The sequence below is a fragment of the Phalaenopsis equestris genome, unplaced genomic scaffold (assembly GCF_001263595.1).
Source record: "Phalaenopsis equestris unplaced genomic scaffold, ASM126359v1 Scaffold000036, whole genome shotgun sequence".
NCBI lineage: Eukaryota > Viridiplantae > Streptophyta > Magnoliopsida > Asparagales > Orchidaceae > Phalaenopsis > Phalaenopsis equestris.
The window spans coordinates 459,413-483,126 of NW_018164478.1; the positions used below are offsets into that span (position 1 = coordinate 459,413).

Below are 23,714 nucleotides of genomic sequence, written 5' to 3' on the forward strand. Positions count from 1 at the left end.
GCCGTGACTTAACCGATCGACGGCCTGCGACCCAATGATGGTGATAGTGTCAATTCTGTTCCCCAAGCGGAACTTGACGGGAATGCGAGGAGGTAATCCTTCAGCAGATATGACATCCTTTAGTATTTCTTTCTTCATGCGAGGAGATACTGCACATCCCATTCGTTTAAGCAATTCACTGACTAAGCAATCCTCTTTGGCGGCTAATTTCTGAAACACTGTGCTGACTCTGGTGAGAGGAGTAGATTACTTCCTCTTTCCACCATGTCCATGAGGCGACGGTAAAGCAGCGGCAATCTTTCGGATACTTTCATGTCCATTGGTATTTACTAAGGGGTGGAACTTACTCGCAAATTCGAAGAGGTATCCAATAATCCTGATTCCTCCTAATCAGGAATTACATTAACAGTCATATCTTCATAAGTCTGAAGTTCAACAGTCTTGCGAACTTTTCGATTACGGTTTCTCCTTTGTGACCGTGTTAATGGCGCAGCTTTCGAACTCGACCCAATTTCGAACACAGACGGTGGGACGATGAACTCCTCAGTTGGGCTTTCGACGATCATTTCCTTTTTTCCCTTAGCAGGAGCGGGAAAGTCAGGCTTAGTAGATTTCAAAGTGGCGATAGTCTTTTCCTTCTTGTAAGAAGGGAAATCCTGTAGACAATTCAGGTTGAACTCAGCAGAAGGTTCCGGAACTTCTGCGGTGGCGACCTTCACTACAACGAAAAGGGCTTTCCCGAGAATGACCTCGAGATCTTCGAATCCTGCCCCAAACTTGATGGTGGGAGCGACGTTACGGGCGCTACGGTCCGTTGGCAATTTGCAGGAAAAGGTGAGCGTTGGGAACGCCATCGCGAGAACTTCAAAAGAGAAAACCCTAGGTTTAGTTATTTGGCCAATGTCTCGTAATCATAGTGCGAGCACTACAAATTGACGGAGGTAGATCTGTAAATCGGGTAAATATTATTTAATCGGTGAAGATTTTAAAGTTTTAGTGAAAAATGGTCTGAAAGTATAAAGAAAATTAACAAGCAAGTGCAGCGCGACACAATTTGGTTCAACTTATGAAATAGCAAATCGAACTCGAAATGACACAAAAAGGAGAGTAAAGTTTAGGACCTAGTGCGGGACCGACTTCACAACGTACAATGCCCAGGTGGAACTAGGAACTAATCCACCAACACAACTCCACCAACACAACTATTGGGGGTCTGACCCCACATAAAAGGTCAAAAGTCCTTAATGGCCTCCTGAACCTCTCTATTCAAAGTGATTGAACAGATGGTACCGAAGTCCGAAAAGAGTTGATCGTACTTTCCCAAGAAGAAAATAGGTGAAGCATACCAACGAAAGAAGGGTAATTTGATCCAAGAGGGACATGGACACATTACCGATGTATGAAGATAATATTTCCTAATTTAAATGGAGAGAGAATCTAGTCCCCAGCGGATCCCCAGCGGAGCCCAGCGGAGTCGCCAGAAGCTGTCGGCGAGGGAGGAGTTGCCCGTGAGAAGCTGTCGGCCACCAGAATTGAAATTCCGTCGCCCGCTTCGGAAAGACGTTTTTATTTACATATAGATCAAATATGAAAATCGAACGAACCCATATTTTTCATAGTTTAAATGAAAGAACGCTCCACCTCAAACCCTGTATCTATCCCGAGGGATAAACACAAGACTTGAGGAGGAGACACAATTAAAGATATATATGACGTCCGTTTGGTCTGCGAAACCGTTTTATTTGCCGACAAATTCTCATATTTAGTATGAAAAATTAAATAGGGTTTATTTTAAGCTGGGTTCGGAAAAGTTTCCTATAAGGGCAAACCCCTATAGTTAATTACATCTTAAATGACCGAAATCACTTAAGAATACTGTCAATAAAAATTAAGAAAAATTATCTCCAAGGACTTCAAAAGAATAGGACCTTTCAACGAAATCGGACAAAGAGGTGTGTAAAAGGGAAATGTTCAAACTTGGAACATTTATTGCAGGATCCAAAGGAAAAAAGAACTAGGGGATGTCAATCATCCAGAGGAGACCCTCGATGACTTCTCTGTCTGTCCTATGGTTTGGCTTAAGTTTCGAAGAGAAATATTCAAGTGTTTTATCCTCCCAATTTTATTTAATTAGGGCTTACATTCGTGTGAAACGATCACACAAATAGCCTGGAAGATGTAAGGATTTAAGTCAGTGACGAACGACAACCTCTGAATCCTAAAACGAGTTAGGGCTTAGATCGTACAGCAGAGTCATAAGAATACCTAACAAAAAAGTTGAGGATTTATATTGCGCTAGGCGAACAACCTTGAAATCCTATGGATCGTTATTTTAATTTCTAGGAAATGAATGGTTTAGCTGAAGAAGACATGTTCTGCTGTCGAAGATGGTTGTGCTGCCCACCGCGCTAGTTCCAAGCTCCTTATCATGGCGAGTTTAAGTTTTCTAGGGTGTCCAATTATGATGTCAAATCAAACGGCCCTATGATAATAATCCTCTAAACATCCTATATGGAAAGGAGACATGCTTAAGGCTTTACAATATAAAATGTGCAGTACAGGGCAAGCAGTAGAAAGCACAATAAAAGAAACAGTGCACGTCATACATGACAGTAGCAGGTATAGTAGAAGAAACAGTATAACATGCTATATAGAACGGTAGCAGGTATAAACAGGAATAGTATAACATGTTATGCAAAACAACAGCAGGTATAAATAGAAATAGTATAACATGCTGTGAAAAAATGAAAAACAATAGCAGGTAGAAACAAAAATAGTATAACATGCTGTACAGAACAGTAGCAGGTATGTGAAAAACAATAGCAGGTAGAAATAGAAATAGTATAACATGTTGTACAGAACAGTAGCAGGTATAAACAGGAAAATGAAAAAACAAACCTGTACGCCCGTGGAATCCACTGTTTCTTAAATAAAAACAAACTTGTACGCTCGTGGAATCCACTGTTTCTTAAATATAGCAAGCTGAAATGCACTGCAAAAAAGCGAAGTCTGGAAGAAACGTCATCCTGGAAATCCGAAGAACAGTGTAACAACGACTCATGACCGAGAAAAGATTCAAGTAAAAATCCTCAAAATTTCGGAGAAATCTCAAAGAAAAGAAAAGAAGCACGAGTGTTCTGTCCAAAGCTTCGATAAAACAAAAAAAAAGTTTAGGCAAAGGGGGACCGCAAGCACTCGTGTAGTAGGCTCAGATATATATATATGTACTCGAGGGTCCACGAAGGCTACTCAATCACCCGAATGTATAGAACTCGCCACTCGTCTAGAAGTGTGTCCTGAACATCACCTAGAGGGCTACTTTCCAGCCTAAACAGATATTCGTCAGGTGGACAACCAGTTTTAAAGTGTGTTTTATGTTTTTAACATACATATAAATTTTAAACATGCAAAGAAGAGTAATCAATTTTTTTTGTTTCGTAGAAAAGTATGTTTTTGCTTGAAGAGGGTTTATCAAAACTTTTTTTTTTTAGAAACTTTTGTTGTCCACGAGTCGATCACGCTGTCGGGCGTGGGACCACCAACAACCTGAGGAGGTTCGAGTCAACTCCTCCAAGGCTTATGTCGGTGAAGGATACCGTTATCTTATTATTCGTCAAATACCTGGATCTTGATGTTATAGGATAGGGTATCCTTCTGCTCTATCTTCGGTGTGCTTTTATTATCACCACCTTACGCCCCAAAATAAACTACTTGCGACCTTGCTCGATGGTTTCACGTATAGCAAAAGGCTATACGCGGACACTTATGCATCGGTTATGCGTGGGACATAAGCGTCAAAAACCGAACCAAGAAGCAAGGAAAGAAAAAACAAAAATGGGGTGAGAGAGAGGAGACACTGATCCAACTAAAACACCGAAAAGGAGAATGGATCAGTTCTCAAAACTCCTATTGAAAAGACCGGGAAAAGTAGGGCCCAAGGTCTTTCCTAAAAAAAACATAAAGGGTCACTTTGCGCTGATTTTTTAAACCCCAAAGATGTAGGATCAAGTCAACCAAATGCTTTTCCAAAATGAGACTTAGAAATCTCCCAAACTTCAGAAAAGAAAAATGACTCGAAGAATACCACCACTAGTACTCCCAAACTCATGCAAGAAATCGGAATCTTCCAACCTTCGAATTAATCAATAGCCTCATATATCAAATAAATAAAATCTTCCCATAAAACCAAATAAATGCTCACGACCAGGGTCAATACAAAGAGATGAACAGCAAGTAAGGCTCTCGGCCAAGGCAACAAAAAGGAAAGGGGGAAGCTATTAAAGCTCACGGCTAAGGGCAGCAAGGGATAGCTGCTAAAGCCCACGACCAAAGGCAACCCAAGGCACAAGTAAGGCTCACGGCTAAAGTAACCAAGGGCACAAGTAAGACATACGGCTAAAGCAACCCAAGGCCAAAAGAGGTTCACGGCTAAAGGCAGCAAGGGACAGCAGCTAAAGCCCGACCAAAGGCAACCCAAGTCAATTATATGAAGATATTCGATATACATAGGAGAGTGAATGGACAAACCCTCACAAATCCTCCAAACCGACTCCAATTTCACCAAGTAGGACATAAGGAAATTTGATCAACCCATTCTTCAATCATCTCACTTTATAGGTAAGGCAAAGACATACATTTAAACTTGACTCATCAATCAACACCCAAGCCACTCTGTGTAGGAGGAGCCAAACAACCCTAAGGGATTGCCAGCAAGCTCACGGGTAGGGGTAAGATTAGCTACCTTTTGGGTAGGAGCAGAACCAGACAGAAACCGAACCCCAAATAGGGGTTAAAGCGAATAAAATTGAACCCCCTACGACTCTTGAGCAGGGGCAAGAACAAACACCGCAACAGGCTCTCGGACAGGAGTCAAGGCAAGCAAACCGAGCCCCCGAACAAAGCCAAAAGCAAACCCTTCAAAGCCCATACATGAAGCTTAAACAGTTAGGACAATGTTTTAACCAAAACCAAAAGCCAAGCCTCAATAAAACCAACATCCCATGCCCTTTCAAGGTGAAAACCGAGCCCCAATGGAGGCTAGAAACAAACATTTTATAAGCTACAAATGCAGTTTATGGCAATAAATCCAAACTCAGTCATCCTTGAGAAAACCGAAAACCAGCATGGGCCAAAAAAAAAAATCAAGGCGCAGCAAAGGCTCAAAATCAGCCCACCATAACAGTTAGAAAAACACCTTCATGCCTTCAAAATATCAAAACATAGGGCCACCACATGCTTCAAATAAGAACAACTGTAGAACTTTTTCAAATCAATATAAACTTTTTCCTAGCATGCATTTCGAGTAAGGGAAAGCCACAGGAAGCCAAAATCGAGCCCCCACATGCATGAAAGACCAAATAAACCTTCCAATGTCTCATGCTAGATAAGAATAAATGAAAAGCTTCATGATACACATCCTAACATGCTTGCAAGAGGAGCTAACATTGTCTCAAAGCCATGTTTCAACCTTCTTATTCACAGTAATGGAAATATGTCATAACTTCATCTCAAGAAAATAGAGAAAAAGAGAAAAACTTATACCATGCTATATTTCCATCATCTTAAGCAAGTAATAAAATCCAATCCCTAGAACATGCTCGTACTTCCATTTCTAGATGTCGGAGTAACATGCCTTTCAAAAATATAAGTGCGACACTAAGTTAAAATGTCACATTATCCATTGTACAAAGCTAACAAAGACTCGGCATATAGCAAAACCGAAAACAGGGCAAGACACAAAAGGGGAAGAGGTATCTCCTTGAAGCAAAAAGAAAGTAACACAAGAATTCTTAACGCACTCCCCAACTTCAATTCCTCTCCCAACAGCAGGAGGAAACCGATTCAAGCACCAGAAGATCAAAGAAGTGAGTGAGAAAAAAAAACAGAGTTTTCGGAGCAGACCCTCCATGCGGGCGGCTCGAGAAGCAGAGGGTAAGATCCTCGCAGGGGATAGGATCCACGACAATGATAAGGGGATGGGTCGTCGGCGAGATTGTCTCGTGTGCGAGAGGGACGAGCGTGGGAGTCCAGCATAGACGGGCGAGAGACGGATCGAGTGAACGAGCCACGTTAGGGCTGAGGCCCGCGGGTTCGAGAGAAATAAGGGAGGAGGGGGAAAGATCGATTTAGGTTTAGGGATTAATAAATATTATTAATTGTAATAATAATCATAATAAAATATTATTTATTATTATAATTAACACTTAAATGTGTAGTTTTCCCCAAGACGTGCCGTTGCAATGAAACGAACATCCCCCTAAGCAAAATCAATGTTCCGGACGCATCAGCGCAGTCCGTTTCGTCATCCGGAGTCGTCCGAGCACCGTATCGTCGATCGGGCTACAAAATGCGTCGCGGTCCGAATACTATGAAAATTTTGGCTCGAATTCGATTAAACAGTACGGCAGAGAGCGCAGCGGTGCCAAATCAACGAGTAGAGTCAATCCTAAGGCCGGCAGTCCTATAGGAATGCTCCCTGAGTTCCTTCGGAGTAGTCTTACCTGCTAAATAATAGCGGTCCAGACTACTACATGGAACGTCAAGTCGAGCGAAGAAAAGTCCAGAATTGCTAACGGGGAGGGCTCCTTTACTATTTTTCTAGGAGTAGTCGACAGAAAGGTCCTACGGCTAGATCCTAGGCTACTAAGGAGGGGAAAACTACACATCGATCGAAAGCGAGGTCAACAATGCATTTAAGGGTGTTATTGATCCTACATTTGATGAAGATTGACTCCTGAAGATTGGAAAAATTATGGATGGTATGATCTGTCCAGAAAACAGAAAAATGGTACTAACTACATTCATACTAGAAGGCAAAACAGAAAGTGGTGGCAAACGCAGCATAGAAAAAAATTGCAGCTGACAGCTCTACCACAAATTTAATAGGATGAGTTTGTTAAACATTTTAAAGGTTGGTTTATTCTGTCTTTAACCAGATTAGCACCGCAAGATAAGTTCTTCAATCTAACTTAGAGGTCCAAAACTATTATGCAATATGAGGCAGAATTTACTTATTTTACAGATATGCACTCCACTATGTCAGCACATACGAGGAAAAGTGTCATAGATTTTTGCACGATCTCATAGATCAGTTGAATTTTGCATTAGCTTCATTTGAAATCAGAGATTTCTTTGTGCTTGTTGAAAGGGCAAGAAGTTCCAGTCAGCAGTGGCAGCCTCAAACAAGCAAGAAAAAGAATTTTGGCAAAAGAGAAGGCTTCCAAAGCAAAAAAAATTAAATCAGAAAGTCAATAGAAGCAACAACAGATAGAAAAGCCAGTTTGTGAAAAGTGTGGAAAAAAATATTTTGGGCAGTGTTTGATTGGTTCTGAAAAATATTACAAATGCGGACAGCGATGACACATTCAAATGAGATGTCCTTAGAAAAAAAAAAAGATAGAAGACCACAAGCAATCCAAGAACAGGGATAGTTCAAAAAAAATTTGGTAAGGGGCAAGGCAATCAACACTACAAAACTCAATTTTTAGGAAAGTCGTCAATGCAAGCAAAGATAGAAACTTCAGAATGCAGAACTGAACAACTAGTGAAGGCTCGAGTTTTTATAATTACCACAAAAGAAGCCAAAGAATCTGAAAAAGTGGTTACAGATACGCTCTTAATTCAAGATCAGTCTGATACTAATATATTTGATTCATGTGCATCGCATTCCTTTATTTATGATGAGTTTGTTGCCAGTTTACATGTTGATATTATACATTTTTATTCCTGCTATTTGTGTTGTTATGCCTTTGGGAAAAAGATTTTACGTTAATAGAAAATGTGTAGTGCATGTTCATGTTCATTATAAGAAATTGCCAACAAAGTTGATTATCATATCAATTCAAACCTTTGATGTTATTTAAGGGATGAATGATTTGTAAATCATTTTGCAATAATTGAATGTTGGAAAAGATGGGTGAAACAAAAATATCGTAATGAAAAACCATTTTATATATTATGTGCTAGAAATACACAATCTTCCTTGATTAATGCAGAGAAAGTTGGGAAGTATTTGCGAAGTAGTGAATTGATATTTTTGGCAAAATTAGAAGCCCTAAATAAAGATGTAAGGGAATCGAAGAACATCTCAGTGGTTTCAGAATTTTGCAATTTATTTCCTGAAGAATTGTTAGAACTACTGCCAGAACGAGAAGTTGAATTTGGTATTGATGTGCAGCAAGGAACATCTGCAATGTTCAAATCCCCATATAAGATGGCTCCGAAGAAATTGCATAAATTGAAATGTCAGTTGCAGGAACTGATTGATAAAGGTTTTATCAAGCCAAATATCAAGCCAAATAATTCATCGTGGAGCAATTTCAATATTGTTCGTTAAGAAAAATGATGGATCAATGCAGTTATGTATTGATTACAGAGAGTTGAGCAAGGTGACAATAAAAAACAAATATCCTTTGCCTAAGATTGATGATCAATTTGATCAATTAAAAAGTGCAACTGTAGTGTCTTGAATTGTTCTGAGATTAGGATATCCTCAAATTAGAGTCGGTGAGGAAGAAATAATTAAGACAGCTTTTGGGACCAGATATGGTCATTATGAATTTTTAATTATTCCTTTTGGCTTAACCGATGCTCCTGCAATTTTCATGGATCTGATGAATCGAATCTTCAAGCCATACATGGATCAGTTTGTTATTATTTTCATCGACGAGATTTTCATTTATTTAAAATCTAATGAAGATCATGTCAAACATTTGAAGATGGTATTAGAGTTGTTGAGACAATCAATTATATGCAAAATTTTTGAAATGTTAATTTTGACTGCAAAACATTGCATCTTTGGGACACATTATCAATAGTTAGGGAATGTCATTAGATTCTTCTGAAGGTGACGGCAAATGTGGAATGACCTACTCCAAAGAACGTTTGTTAGCATTGACGTTCTTTATTCTGCTTGCAAACAAAGAGGAAGAACGTATTTCAATGATCGAGTTTGCTTACAACAATAGCTATCAATACAGCATCAAATTGGCTCCTTATAAAGCTCTGTATGATAGAAAGTACGGAACTCCACTCAATTGGGTTATACTTGGTGAACGTCAAATGTTAGGTCTGAAGCTAGTTGATAAAGCCACATGAAAAATCATATTAATTAGAGATAAAATGAAAGCTGCACAAGATCGACAACAAAAATACTACAATCCAAAGCACAAAGCAATCAAATTTAAAGTTAGAGATTTCGTATTTTTGAAAGACAGACCAATGAAAGGTACAACTAGATTTTATCAAGGAAGCAAGCTAAGTCCCACATATATTGGTTCTTTTAAACTTATAGAAAGGATTGGTCTATTTGCCTACAAATTAGCGTTTCCTGCTTAGATACACACAATGTGCTTCACATTTCTCTGTTAAGAAAATAAGTTTCAAATTCAGAGGAGAGAATTTCACATGAAAATATTGAAGTACAAAAAAAAATCTAACATATATTGAAGAGCCTGAAAAGATTTAGCAACTGATGTTAAGAACCTCCAAAACAGATAAATCCCTTTTATGAAGATAAAGTTGAAGCACGGACCTGAAAAGGAAGCAACATGGGAAAAAGAAGAAATGTTATGGAAATGTCCATTCCAATTCCAATAAAGTCGGAAATTTCAAGGAAAAAATTTTTATGAGGGGAGAGTTGCAACACCAAAATTTCAACATACTAGGTAAAGTTCGGCAAATTTTAAAAGTGCCCAATATTTTTCATTTCCCGAAATTTGATCAAAATAATTTTATAAAATACGATGTATGAAATCGACCAATTCTATATAAAGCACTATGTGTTAAATATGAATGGTTCGAGAGATACAAAATTTCAAAGTTACATGTTTAATTAAATTAATTAAACTTATTTAAATCCTAATTTCCTCCCTTAATCCTGCAGAATTGTAGTTACCCACCTTTCATTTGTGATATTTAGTTCGAATATGGCTCCACAGCCTGTGCATTCTTTCCCTTCCTCCCGATTTCCTCTCCCACAACCAAATTTCTCCTCTTCCCCGACCTTCCACCTCCCTATTCGTGATTCACGATATTTGAAGCTTTCATTTCTTTCCTCACCTTTTGAATTTGACTTTTGACTCATTTTTCATGCTTTCATCATTTCAAGTGCCATCGAAGGCGTAGATCATGCAAAATAATTTTATATAGGGATGAAGCTCTAGAAATCGTTGGAATTAGGTGGTGACAGAACGTTAGAAAACCGTGGGAATGATGAGAGTTGTCGACAACTGCTATGTTGAGGAAAGTCCAACCTTTATCGATAATTTATATGACCTTTGGGGCAGGGTGAAAATTGATGATGAAAGAACATAAAAATAGTTGAATCATATACATTAAACAAGTGACATTACTATGATATGCTATGAAATGTATGAAAAAATATTGCTATGAAATATACTATGAACATGTTTTTCTATTATATTTATGATTTCAAACATATGACCTACAAGTTATACTACAGTTGATTTTTATATTACTTTTATCTACTCCCTTTTCATGTTCTTGACTAAGTTAGCATGTTATGTGTGTAGGCATGTATAGTTTCCTACAAGCATGCACATTTCTTTTTCATGTATAAAATCTTATATTAGCTTTAATTATTTCTATGAGCTTATTACTGCTCATTCTTCATTGATGCTTTTCAAGCAGGGGCAACGAACATCGGGCCGAGTAGCCAAGTGTGTCTTTGTACAACTTTTGCACGATAAGTTTGGGAGTTTTGTACATAAGTTTTGGTTATGTTTTTTTATTATATTAGATTTAGCAGCTTTGTATAGTTTTCATATTTTGAATGACATAATTTTCATATTTTTTAGTATATTTATTCAATGCAATATATCACGTATGTTGCGGCAGTCCAGTTAAACTAATTCATCATCTATAGGGTCCTGATTATAAAATTCAGTACGAGTGCTAGTGAGAGTTGGTCTGACCAAATTGCCATCCTCTTTCGTACCACGATTGACCCTACCAAAGGGATTAGTAGGGGTGTGACATACAAGATCACAATATCCCGCATGAGAAAACTCCCTCATTCACTTTCTTCACCCTCATCTGAGTCGAGAGCCACAGCAACATGCAACATCACAGGAGTAAGATCATACTCTCATTGAAGGAAAATTACAAGAAAATAATTAATAAATGCTTGTGTTGCACTATCAATATCAAATGAACACGTGAAATAGTTTCCACATAATGATTTTGGAACAACTAAAATACTAGGAAAAAAGTTGATCCTATTTTATTATTTAAACAACTAAAAAAATGCCTTAGTGGAGGAAGCATATTTTGGTCCACATTTTTATGAATAAAAGGGATGCAAAAAAATGTGTGAATTATAGAGGAATTAAGGTAATGTGGCATATATTAAAATTGATAGAGAGAACAATTGAACAAAGGCTAAGACTCAATATAAAGATTTGTCATAATCAAATTGAAATTATGTCAGGAAAGTCTACCATGGAAATTATACATTTATTGAGAGGTTTGATGGAGAAGTACATAGAGAATAGAGGATTACATATGATTTTTATTGATTTAGAAAAGGCTAATGATAAGGTTCCAAGAGAAATTCTTTGGAGAGTTCAAGAAAAAAAAAGTGTTGGTATGACTTATATTCAAGTCATTATATATATGTATACTAAAGTTGTTACTTGTGTTTGAACAGGAGGATTGACCAAGTATTTTTTCAATTTCAGGTGGATTACATTACAAATTGGCTTTAAGCCCATATCATTTTGCTTAAGTTATGGATGCACTTACTGGGCATTTACAGCAGACATTGGTGTATGTTTTCCGCTGATGGTATCCTTCTTGTGGATAAGAATAGAGAAAGAGTTAAAAAAAACAACTACTAAGGAGGTCTATATTAGAGTCTAAAGGCTTTCGTTTGAGTAGATCTAAAACTAAATACATGGAATGTAATTTTAGTAGTAGTAGATCTAGTTACAGAGTTACAACAATGGGTGATCAACTTATTAAAAGGAGTGAATTTTTTAAATATCTCAGGTCTACTATTCAAAAGTACGATTCAAGTTGGATGGGTTGTTATTAGTATGATTCAAGTTGGATGATTGAAGTGGAGGAATACATTGGGACTATTGTATGATAGAAAAATACTGCTTAGGCTTAAAGAAAACTTTTGTAAGATGATGTTGAGACCTGCAATGCTCTATGGTGCAGGATGCTGGCCAATAAAAGAGAAGCATAAAACTAAGTTAATGTTGCAAAGATGAGAATGCTTAGGTGGATGAGTAGCTTGACTCTTAGAGACAAAAAACGAAATGAATATATCCATGAAAGGGATGTTGTAACTCCAGTGACAGACAAGACTAGAGAGAGTCATCTTCGATGGTTTGGTCACATTGTACATCGATCATCTGACGATCCGATTATGAGAATAGATGTTTTACATTCGACTTATGTTGAGAAAGATAGAGGTAGACCTAAAAAGACTAGGGCATGTTGTATCAAAAATTATCTTAATTTATTAGAATGAAATGAAAATATGACACTCAATAAAGCTCAATGAAGAAAAAGGATTCATGCACCTGAACCCACTTAGTGGCTTGCAGTTTTGTTTTTGTTTATCATAAATTAATTAGGACTACCCTAAAAGAAACTACAAAGTTAAGAAATTTCCTTAATAGTTGAGATAGCAACTAATAATGCCATTCACTTAGATTTGGCATTAAACTCTATTTTTTCCGTGAAAACTATGTAAAAAGTAAAATCAAAAATATTTACACAGCACTACCGAACATAGATTAAATTGAACAATTGACCGCATAAGGTAGACAAAAAAAAAATCAAAGCATTTTTTTAAAATTGTTGTGAACAATGCCACTTTGATTTTGTGCAACTCAAAAGCACTTTCCTATTGATGCAAAATGTTTTTGTATACCAAATACAAAAGCTGATGAAGAATGTGTTTCAACACTAAGAATATGATGCCAGTGTGTTTCTTCCGTCCAAGAGCGTAGGGCGGAACTTCTGTCTCTGATGGGTTCAAGATGATACAAGTCGGTCTCGGTTACAAGATTTCCAGCCTTCCTAACACTATCCAACTTTGAAGTCCATTATTACCAAGTTAGGAACATAACTAAGTGTTTTGTGTGTGTGTGTTTTCTTTTTTTTTTCCTTATTTATTTTTTGCTTAGGGGTATAAATATGATGTCTCGAATCTGATTTTGGAACTTTTCATTAGGTTTATGCAATTTGAGACTTGTTCCCAAGTTTCTCATCTCTAGAATTGTTGTCACTGCTCTTATAAGTGGCATGGTTGTATCTTGTAAGAGTGCAGGTGATCCACTTCCCAACAATGTTTCTCCTCAACCTTCAAACTGCCAGTGCCTCCTTACACCCTACACAACCGCTGAGAGCTAGGGATGTTAATGATCCCATTTTGAGCCAAGTTGGAGTCAGTTTGAAATTGGCTCGAATATATTGAGTGCGGCTCGAAATCATCTAGTAGCTTTTGAGCCAGCTCGGCCGGAAATTGAATCAAGCTCGATCCAGCGGGAAATTGAGTTATTTTGATTCGTTCCAGCTTGAAATTGGCTCAATTCGGTTGAAAATCCAAACTAGCAGACTCAAATTGAGTTATTTGGATATGTTCCAGCTCAAAATGGGCTTGAAATCAAGTAATGGCTTGTTATATTGGATTTTATTTAGCATTATATCTATAACTTTCATGAACAAAAAATACATTGAACTGATCTCGAGCAAGTTCAAGCCGATCCACGTATGACTCAAAAGGTGGGTGCAAACCATCGAGCTGCCACTAATAAATGATATAGGGGATAAGTGTTATACAATTTTAAAAAGAGAATGTTTTCGATTTTCAAATTTGAGAGCTCTAGAATACATCCCATGCAACTTAACCACTACTCAAAGGCTTCTTTACTTATAAGAAACGGTTCTAAAAAGGCCCAATGGAATTCCAAGCTATAAAAAACAAGTCTTGGGGGGTCTGTTTGTGGCAGTTGCAGGTTATTAAAAAGTAACTATGAAGCTGCTGAATAATAATCTGATGCTCAAAAAACTGCGGTGACTATTACAATTTTTTTTCACGAAGACGTCAAATCGCAGCTAGAAAGTTGCCACCACACCTAGCCAAAAGTGGTGAGAAAAAGCAGATTTTAGAGATAGTTTTTTGAAAAAAACTGTCAAAATGCAGTTTACCCACCGCACCGCTGCCCCAAATGGACCCTTATTTACATGTACGTTTCAAAATGCTTTAGTGTCTCATGATGTTGATAAGTCAGTAATCAATACATCTAACCTCCATATTATTTGAATTTAAACAATGGCCCTTAAAAATATTATTTGGGGACTTCATTGCCAGATCCTCGGAGATGAACCCTGTTCCATCAGTATGAATCATGCGTTCATCCTCTTCCTCATCATTATATATAACATGTCCGTATTCATCCTGTAAAATGAGATACAGGGTAGGTGATATGCAATTTTGTGAACCAAACAAAGCAAACAAAAAAAAGAATAACTGCTAAGCCAAGACATTCTCTTAAAATTGAATATGAAGAAAGGAGAGATTATTTTTTTAATTGAAATATCATCAGTTTTAAAGTTAAGTTTTTTTAAGCAGGGGCAGGAAGGGGGCAAAGAGTCATACCCGACATGGGATGTCATCTATCACTTGGATATTAACAGAAGAAAGGTCAACATCAAGCTTTATTGTTTTCGACAATATCAAAGAAAACCTGCAGGTATTTTGACTAATACTATTCAACAAAAAGAACCAGAAGAATTCAATGGCATATGCATGTGGCAGAGTAAAAACAAATTAAGAAAAAAGAAAAAACTTGATCAAATCCAATACACAATATAAAGAAAGACATAGTACTTCAAATAAAATTGTGCATACATGCATGTACAGAATCAATCAAGCTGCTCACCTAGGCATATATTTAGCTAACGATGAAACTGTATGTACATGCATAAAAATGGTCCGAGCTTCACTGATAGACTTATTAAACAGTATATAGGATTTATCTTCATCCTTTGCCCAACAAGATGTTGTTCGGACAAAATAACACTTCACAGGTGAAGATGTCGGATTTTTCTTCTTCTCCTCTTTGCCGCCATCTTTGAAAACTTAGAAACCAGAACAAACAAAAGAAGGTAGTAACTATCAAGGCATTTTTTGGAAAAAGATATAAAGTAAAATATCACTATAATGAGGGAAAATGATCTTGGAGAAACTGAGAAGCATAATCTGGAATTCAAAATAAACACACATATAATAGAAAACATAAATTTATAATTTTTTGAACTATTTGGAAAGAGTAAAAACACGCATCCATTACCATCTTCATCATATCTTTATCCGAAATATAGTCACTTCACTTATTTTTATATTGTTTTAAAATTATGCATTCTTCTGTGTTCATTTTCTGCACAAATCGAGATTTTAGTGTTCCCTAGTGTACAACATGGCACATTACGGGAAGATGGAATAAATGACATTAAAATATGAACCAAATATGGCCAGCCACTGAGCAATTTCATCAGTATACTGTATAAATTATATTATCTAAAATTACAAACCTTAAGTAAGCAAAAGACAATTCAAATAAGATATTTAATAAATTTTGCTTTTGGAGGTAAATGCAAACATTTTGTTGAAGAAATGGAATTTTTTTACTGAAGAAATGGTGGGCATTAAGAACCGCAGCAATATCAAAAAAAAACCCAAACTGCAAGATTTTGAAATGAAGCGTATGCGGTCGTACAAAATTATATGCGTGGGTATAAGAGGCATCATTAAAATTGCACACAAGCATTGAATCTATGGAATTTATACCTATTTTTTTGTGTTATTCATGCATACAATATATCCGTAGAAGGGTTGAAGTAGCTCAAGTTGCAGACAAAATTAGTGAGAGTCACCTTAGATGGTTTGGTCATATTAAACATTGACCATCTGATGGGTTTGTTAGGAGAATAGTTGAATTAGATTTGACTCATATTAAGAAAGATAGAAGTAAGCCTAAAAAAACTTGGACAAGTATAAGAAATGATTTTATTTTATTAGAATTAAATGAAGATATTATACTCAATACGATAATAGAGAAAAATGATTCATGTAGCCAACCCTACTTAGTGGAATAAAGGCTTCTTGTTGTTGTAGTATTCATGCATACAATAAGTTGGTCCAAAGAAACACTATTGTGAGCAAAATTTATTACAAATATTTATTAACTAAAATTTTAAGAATACCACATACAAATTATTATTCATGTCCAAAGAATAAAAATGTAATGTTTTGTTAGGTATTTTATGAGTATCGATCTAAATTATTTCATGTCATGAAGGTAGATAGTATGTCTTTTGCTTGCATAATATATATATAACGAAATGATAAATTTGTTAATTATGAGTTTACTTTTTTTTTCAATTAATATTTCTTTTGAATATGTCATTTTAGAGAGTATTTCAGTACTTAATCACACTAACTTTAAAAAAAAAGTAAGAACATATCATCAAATGATTCAGACTGAACATCCTTCTGCGTTTACTGCAGAAAGCACTATTGAATAAATGGCTAGTTTTGAAAAGCGAGAATGTTCTAACCACATGAATATTACATCATAATTCAATTTATTCCAAAAACTACCAGGAGCACAATACCTGAAGTGAAATGCACTAAAAATTATTAAGACAAACATCACACCTTTTTGATTATTTTGAAAAGGTCAAAACAAGTACTACTCCTTGTAAACTCATTCCAATAGAGCATAAAAGCAATGAAATTATAAGTGAGTACATTATGAAAATGTATAATGTTGTTACTAGAATGAGAGTACTAAAGTTAAATTTATCTAAAGACACTCTTATGAACGCGTTGATCACTCTTCTAGCACATATTTATCATTTTTAGAGAAGTTAATATACTCAAAGAAACAGAGGACTCTTAATGAGCTAATTGCTCAAAATGTGTAAGAGAAAGAGAGATTGAAACAATAGAAGATAGAAATTGCTCATAATGTTCTATCCTCTCGTGGTATTGTTGCTAATTGTGAAATAACCTTTAGAGCAAAAAAAAACATGTGATCGACAATTACGATATATGCAAATATTCGTGTCTTTCCAATTAATACAAAATTAATAAGAGACCGTTCCCTCAATGATCAACAGGAATTCAGGCAATCAAGTTAATTATCTATATCACTTAATCCTAATTTTTATTCCACAGATGTGTTTCAGAAAATTATCCTAAAATAAATTTCTACAAACAAAATAATTTATCGAACATTGAGACAAACATTGCATTTGTGATTTTCTTACATAATTTCCACATTAACATATGTGACTACTAAAGTTAATTAACAATCAAGAGTAAGAATTGTTTGTAACCTTTGCAGAGTTCTTATAAATCCTAGTCTTTCAATCTAATTCACTATATGTTTATAGGAACCAAAATTAAAATTAATACTATTATATATGATGGTGCAGTCGTCGCTCACGCTCTGCTAGGGTTTCGCCTCCATGGAGAACCCTAGTTTCTCCTCCAATGCTTTTCTCTTCATCGTGTGTCGCTTTCGCCGTCTTCGTCAGCTCTTTCCTGTGGGTAGATTTCGAGTTGCGTCGACCTGGCTTCTGCGGTGTCTCGTGCTTGCAGAAGGCCAAATCAGAGGTGGCTGCTCGATCCGAACCAATCGCAGCGTCTCCTTTCGCGTCGTGCTTCATGCATCTCTCTCTGAAAGTTTTTCCCACGAACTCCCGATCGAACTCAGCTGCTCGATCCCGATTGTGCTTCGTGCGTCTCTTCCTGAAGGCTTTCCCGCGGATTCCATTTGGCATTTGCTCTTTCCTTAACTAACCTTCATTGTTCCTTACACATGCCTCCTTCAATTAATGATGGCTTCAGACAAATCGTATGTTGCTGCCCTTGCGGGAGCCACATACACCAAAATAATATATTGTTTATAAATACATATTTTATGCTTAATTTTGATGATATTGCACTCTAAATAATGGCATTTTCATGTTTTTGTTGCAGATATATTATTTCAAGTTATTTGAAGCAAAAATGGCAAAAAAGACAAAATTTGGAACCAAAATAGCGAATTTTGGGATTCTGGTGCATGATGCGTCAAAGACGACTTTGCTCAAATTTTCAAAGGGACACTTGTTCAACACACCTATTGGAGTAATTCAATGTATCTAGGCACTTTGGAAGATTCTTTTATGAAGCGATATGTCTCTTGGATTAAATGATGTATCTTTCGAATTCAAAATAGTTGACTTTTGGCGGGAACTTTTGGAGAGAATTCGGAATTCTTTTCAAATGAGGCAACCCAAAAAGAAAAGAGAAGACTTCAAAGAGTAGAAGGGGTGGACGAGAAAGAGAGAGAGAAGTTGGCGTGAGATGCAAGAGGAGAGAAGAGAAGATTTTCTTCTAGGTTTTAAGAGGAGATGGAAGGTGAGAAATTTCTTCTTCATTACACTTCTAAGAAAGAATTGAGTGGGATTGTAAAAAGAAAAAGGCTTGGAGAGAACTTCTAGGGATTTGCTATGGAAGGAATGTGAGATAAGTTGTCTTTTATTTCTTTTGTATTGTAAACTTATTTTATTATATAAATCTGTGTTTTGTTGTATCCTTCTCATGAGTTCTGAGCAGTCTTCTTTATCCTTCTCCCGACTTTGAAACATGATTTTGTGAAGAATAGATTTTATTTTCTACGGTATTAAATGTTAATAATTTATAATGATTTGAACTCCAATCTTCATTTACTTTTCGATCTATCCAATTGAAATGTTAAAACTTATTGACTTATTGAGAAACATATAAGGGATATGATTTCTACAACATAGGAAGAGTCGCATTTGATTTCATGGGAGAGTATGTCATCCATGGGATTAAGTACAAATAAATAGGAAAATATATTTTGTTGGATATAAAATTACAAATTTTAAAGTGATAAATTAAAATCTCCAATTTGGCCCAGTTGATTGGAAACTAATGCGAGATTGTTAGCTCTCAGGTGTGGGAGTAGTGGGAGCTATGCAGTGGCAGTTGATATCCTCCCAGCCTAACCACGGAATTAGGGACCAAACTCTGGATTAGTCAATGTTCTTTATAATACTCGTTAGAGGGTAAAGAATAGGATTTCTCATATTTGGCACAAAACAGTTTTTATATATATTTTCAAATGATTTTAATTTCTTCACGATCTATATATTCATTGTAAAGGAGAATGATGCATTCTTAAATTTGAACTTTCCGTCAAAACAAAAATTTTGTTTAGTTTTAGCAATTTTACTTTTGAAAGTTAGTTCTTAGTTAGTTAACTTTTTTGACCTCATTTTGAGTTCATTACTATTTTCCTTAAGATCCTAAGATCTAGTTCCAGGGGTTTTTATTGACTATCTTATAAAACTAGAACTGAGACCCACTCTTTTAGAAATTCCAGCCACTTCCAATTTCTCTTGTGATGTCACGCATTGATGATCTCAAAACCATCATCCAATGGTCGAGTGGTAAAGGACTATCATGTGGAGGCTTAAGGAGAAATTCTCAATAGGATCTCCAGCCCTAGGAAAACTTCTTCAGGACTTTATCATCAAACATGTACATCAAATGCACAAAATTCAATAAATTGCACAAGATCGGACTTAAATTGAGCTTAAAGGATGGGTAAAAAATGCTAACTTTATCGGACAACCTCCGACGACAAAATGGACCTCATCAACGCGTCCAGGACACTAATTTTGGTAGAAAAAGACATCTATATTGACATATTTTCGACACAAAAAAATTGCACGCAAATCGATGAATTCGTCAAAAAAGACCTCCGACGGTGAAGCAGGCCACGCCAGTCCGTCTGGAACGTCAAAATTACCTAAAAAGACATCAATTTTGTTATGTTTTGATGCACGAATAAAAAGTATGAATCAAATTTTATTTTTAAGAAATATTAAATATTTTATATATTTTATTACTTATAATATTAAATTCTAATCCTAAACCCTATTTTCTCTATTCGTCCCGCACACTTAATCTTTTGTTCGACCACGTGGCTTATTCGAACGCTCGGCTCGTCTCCCTCGTGTGCACTAGATCCCGTGGACGATTCACGCGGCAATCTCTTCCCCCTTTCTCGACTCTTCCCCTTCCCTTTTCCTTCTCAAGGTTTTACCGTCTCCCTCTTTACTGTGGCGATTTTTTTCTCGTCGTTTGATTCTCCTACCAGTGAGGCTGGTAGGTGGTTGTCCCCCTCTCTTCTCTCCTTATAAAAAGGGTCTCTGGTGTACTGTTTTGGGTTGTTGAAAATTTCTTGAGATCTTGAGATGCTGTGGTTTTACTGTTTGAGGCTTTTAGAGAAGAAAGCTCTGCCAAAATTCTTTCTAGGCTAAGTTCTTGTGTGCTGGGAGTTTGAAGGATTTGTTAGTTGTTGTTTCTTGAAGCTTTTAAGAGAAGGATTTCTGTGGGAGATGTTTTCTTGAATCTGTCTTACAGTTTTTTCTTTGAGTCTGCATTGAAAGGTATTTCTTTTCTTTCCTCTGATTTGCACCATTTCGAATGGCATTTCTTTTCTCTTCTAAGGCATGTGAAAAAAAGGTTTAAACCTATCTAAAGACCTAGTCATGGATATTTGCTAGAATCAATAGAATGGAGCATGATATGGCTGTCTTCTCTTTCTCTGCTTAAAAATGTATGATGGATAGAATTTTAGAACATTCTTGTGGTTGTCATGGGATGATAGTTGCCTATTTGAAATATATGTTAAATGAAATGATGGTTTGGGACTTAATTATAAAGCTCTCTATTATTGTTAGCTTTATTCAATTAAATGTTGGAATTCATTTCAATGCTGAGACATGTTGACTCTAAGAGTTCATGCATACTTACATGTTTCCTGTTAATTATTTCCATTTGAAACATATGCTTGCACAATACTTTGAAATATAAGGCTTCAAGGGAAATATTTTTAGCTTTTTTGACCCACTTGTTGGGTTCGGTTTGGCTCTTTTGGAATTGAATCTATGCTGGAAATTTTCTCTGTTTTGCCCATGTGAAGGGCTCGGTTTTTGGCTCTGTTAGGTGGAAATTATAAATGAAAATGTTCTCCATTTTGGCCCATTTGGTGGGCTCAGTTTCGACTTCTTCTAGGCTGGATTTATTTGAAAGTTTTATATCATTTTTAACCCATTTGGTAGGCTTGATTTGGTCCGAGAATTGGGACTGGTTTTGCATAAGATTGGCTTGATATACTCCTTTTGTTGAGCCCTATTTATCTGTTATAATTTTCTTTCTGTTGCCTTTTATGCTGGACTTGGTTTGCCCCCTTATGTTGGGCTCTGTTTTACTCCTGTGTTGAACTTGGTTTGTCCCCTTGTGTTGGGCTTGGTTCTACCCCTGTGCTGAACTTGGTTTGTCCCTTGTGCTGGGCTCGATTTGCCTCTTTGGTGGGTTTCGTTTGGCTCCTTTTGATATTATGCTTTGGCTGAAATCTCTTGTTGTTTTGTCCCTTTGGTGAGCTCTGTTTGACCCCTTTGCTGGGCACGGTTTGGTTGAGGGGCCCTTCTTTAACGTCATCCCAAAATTCATGATTTCAACATCTACTGTTATGTGGGAGTGTTTGATACAAGCAAACTAACTACTATCATGCCCTATGTGATAAAAATGGTTTCAGTTTTTGGTTGTTTTGCCCATGTGAAGGGCTCGGTTTTTGGCTCTGTTAGGTGGGAATTATAAATGAAAATGTTCTCTGTTTTGGCCCATTTGGTGGGCTCAGTTTTGACTTCTTCTGGGTTGGATTTAACTGAACGTTTTATATCATTTTTAACCCATTTGGTAGACTTGATTTGGTCCAAGAATTGGGACCAGTTTTGCATAAGATGCAGAAGATTGGCTTTATATGCTCCTTTTGTTGAGTCCTATTTATCTGTTATAATTCTCTTTCTGTTGCCTTTTATGTTTAACTTGGTTTGCCCCCTTGTGTTGGGCTCGGTTTTACTCTTGTGTTGAACTTGGTTTGCCCCCTTGTGTTGGGCTGAGTTCTACCCCTGTGCTAAACTTGGTTTGCCCTCTTGTGTTGGGCTCAGTTCTACCCGTGTTGAACTTGGTTTGTCCCTTGTGTTGAGCTCGATTTGCCTCTTTGGTGGGTTTTGTTTGGCTCCTTTTGGTATTGTGCTTTGGCTGAAATCTCTTGTTGTTTTGTCCCTTTGGTGAGCTCGATTTGACCCCTTTGTTGGGCACGATTTGGTTGGGGGGCTCTTCTTTAGCGTCTCTCCCAAGATTTTTATTGATAATAAAGTTTGTCATCCCAAAATTCATGATTTCAACATCTACTGCTATGTGGAAGTGTTTGATACAAGCAGACTAACTTACAATCATGCCCTATGTGATTAAAATGGTTTCAATCCTAATGATCTATAATAGTTTGCCTATTCACTCTCTTATGTATATTAAAGGAGCACAATGGTAATATTTGTGGCAACTTTTTCCTTCGCCGTGAAGCCTGTTTAGTGGTTTTGGTTTGCTGCCTTTAACCGTGAACATCCTAGCTGGTTTCTTTTTGTCATGTTTGGGCGTTCTGTGTTGGGTTTGGGGCTTGGTTTTCTCCTCTCTGCCCTTGGCCGTGAGCTTTATTGCTGCGGTTTGTGTTGTGTTTGGCTTGAACTTAACTTTCTTCTCATTTCACCTGGCTATGAACTTTCTCTTGTGACTCTTTATGTTGAAAATAGTTGGTTCAAACTTAAATAATAATGGTCTCTTTTCTGCTGCCTTGGCCGTGAACCTTATCTTGTGTTTACTGTCTTTGTGGTTTTCTTCTTGTCGCCTCTACCCGTGAGCTTATTCTGTGATGGCTTTTCTCTTTTCTTGGCCCTACTCATAGAGCATTTTTTCGGTCAGGAGACCTGACGGTCAGCATGTTACGCTAACCAATAAAATTTTGCCGCATGGAAAATGTGGGACCCGCTTATCCACGTAATTTAAAAAAAAATAAAAAAATTCGCTGAGGCCGACCTGGCCCGATGTACGAGCCCGCGTCTATTCGTATACTCTCCAGTGGTTTTTCTTCTACGTTTTCGCCGCTCGCTCTGCTAGGGTTTCACATTTCCCTCGTTCGCTAGCTTGGAAGTCGTGAGACGATGGCATTTGATGATCCGGAGTATGCGTAGGCCGAAGAGAGCTCAAGAACAGTATCAGAAGAGGCTGAGAAGACAGAGGTTGAGCACCCAATGTAGTCAAAGAAGCAGAAGAAGAAGGAGGCGAAGAGGATGAAGAAGGGCATGGAAGGGGAAAACTTGTCCTGGTATTTGTTTTGTTAATTCTGAAGTAATGCGTAGGTTTTTTTTTTAAGTTATGAGTAGGTTATTGCTAGGTTATTCCTGGCTGATTTTGAGGATATTTTTAAGTTATTTTTAGGTTATTCCTAGGTTATTCCTGGGTTATTTTTAAGTTATTTGCAGGTTTATGCGCAGGTTATTCATAGGTTATTCCTAGGATATTTTTAGGGTATTGTGCGTATGTTATTCATAGGTTATTTGTTGATTGATGAATGTCGGCACTATTTTTGGTGTGGAGTCTGCCCGTAATAAGTTGTCGGTCATCGGAATTGAAATCCCGTTGCCCGCTTCGGAAGGACGTTTTTAAAAAATTTAGTTTTGAAAAAGATGAAGTCAAACTGACCCCATAATTTTCATAGTTTAGATGAAAGAGCATTTTATCTCAAATCATG

General features: G+C 36.8%; 1 protein-coding gene across 2 annotated transcripts in view; it reads right to left on the bottom strand.

The window, feature by feature from the left end:
* LOC110018923 (probable RNA-dependent RNA polymerase 5) overlaps positions 1-23,714 on the bottom strand; it is a gene marked incomplete at its 5' end in the record, with an annotated part of 126,057 nt that overhangs the window by 66,457 nt on the left and 35,886 nt on the right. For both annotated transcript variants that reach the window (XR_002293409.1, XM_020716400.1), the window contains 3 exon segments: positions 14,285-14,434; positions 14,636-14,723; positions 14,919-15,117. Coding sequence is in view for 1 of the 2 variants with exons in the window: in XM_020716400.1 (XP_020572059.1) it covers positions 14,285-14,434; positions 14,636-14,723; positions 14,919-15,117 (437 nt within the window).